The sequence below is a fragment of the Odontomachus brunneus genome, unplaced genomic scaffold (assembly GCF_010583005.1).
Source record: "Odontomachus brunneus isolate Ranch 3 - 2012 unplaced genomic scaffold, Obru_v1 Obru_scaffold_186, whole genome shotgun sequence".
Classification (NCBI taxonomy): domain Eukaryota; kingdom Metazoa; phylum Arthropoda; class Insecta; order Hymenoptera; family Formicidae; genus Odontomachus; species Odontomachus brunneus.
The window spans coordinates 575,682-576,562 of NW_022639636.1; the positions used below are offsets into that span (position 1 = coordinate 575,682).

Below are 881 nucleotides of genomic sequence, written 5' to 3' on the forward strand. Positions count from 1 at the left end.
TTGCAGGAGAGGTATCTAAGATGGAAGTTAGGGGTCAGCAGAATGGTGCCAGGGTATATGATTAGGGAGGAGTTGCAAAGGGTAAAGCTGAGGATAAGGGCGGGAAGAAGAGCGTGGAGGATGGAAGAGAGGTTAGCGGGTGGTAAGGGAAGTGAGTTGGCAAGAAGGTGTTGGGAAGAGATAAGGGAGAGGGCCAGGAGAGGGGGGAGATTGTCGGGATGGGAAAGGGGGAGGCAAAGATTTTTTGGGGAAAGGGGGATGGGAGTAGAGGAGATGGAGGTGGGGAGGGAGGAGGGGAAGTTGGATTTTGGGGAACTAGAGATGAGGGATAGGGATGGGCAGAGGGAGGAGAGGTGGGAAAGTATTAGAGAGGCGAGATTTAATAAATGGTATGGGAGGGTAAAGGGGGAGGGTGTTCCGGGATATTTAAAGAAGGGATGGGCAGAGAAGAGGTGGAGCAGGGTGGCAAGGTATAGACTGGAAGAGGGGGTAAGGGGGGGAATATATTGGGGAGGGGAGGAGGACAGGAGATGTAGAGTGTGTGGGAGGGAGGAGGAGACATGGGAGCATGTGTGGGAGGAGTGTGGGAGATGGGGGGCGAGGGGAAGCTGGCAGGAGATGGTGGAGTCGGTGCTGGGGGAGGAGGGAGAGGGGGAGGAGTGGTTGAGGAGGTTGGAGAGATTTAGAGAGGGGGAGGCTGAGGATGGGGGGAGGGAGGTTGGGGGGAGGGGGAGGGGAATGAGTGAGGGGGGGAGAGTGAGTGATTGGAAGTGTGAAAGGGAAAGTATAAGAGCGGAATGAGGAATTAGTAACGGTGGAAAAGCATGTGACGAGAAAGTCTACGACGGAAGCGGAGGTCCAGGGCGCGTGTGTGTGTGTGT

The 881-nt window shown here is 55.6% G+C and overlaps 1 protein-coding gene across 1 annotated transcript in view; it reads left to right on the plus strand.

The window, feature by feature from the left end:
• Window positions 1-881, plus strand: part of LOC116851671 — a 67,176-nt gene that overhangs the window by 2,342 nt on the left and 63,953 nt on the right. The window contains exon 3 of the mRNA XM_032831322.1: window positions 7-151. Within this exon, the coding sequence (XP_032687213.1) occupies window positions 7-151 (145 nt within the window). The remainder of the gene's footprint in view (window positions 1-6; window positions 152-881) is intronic.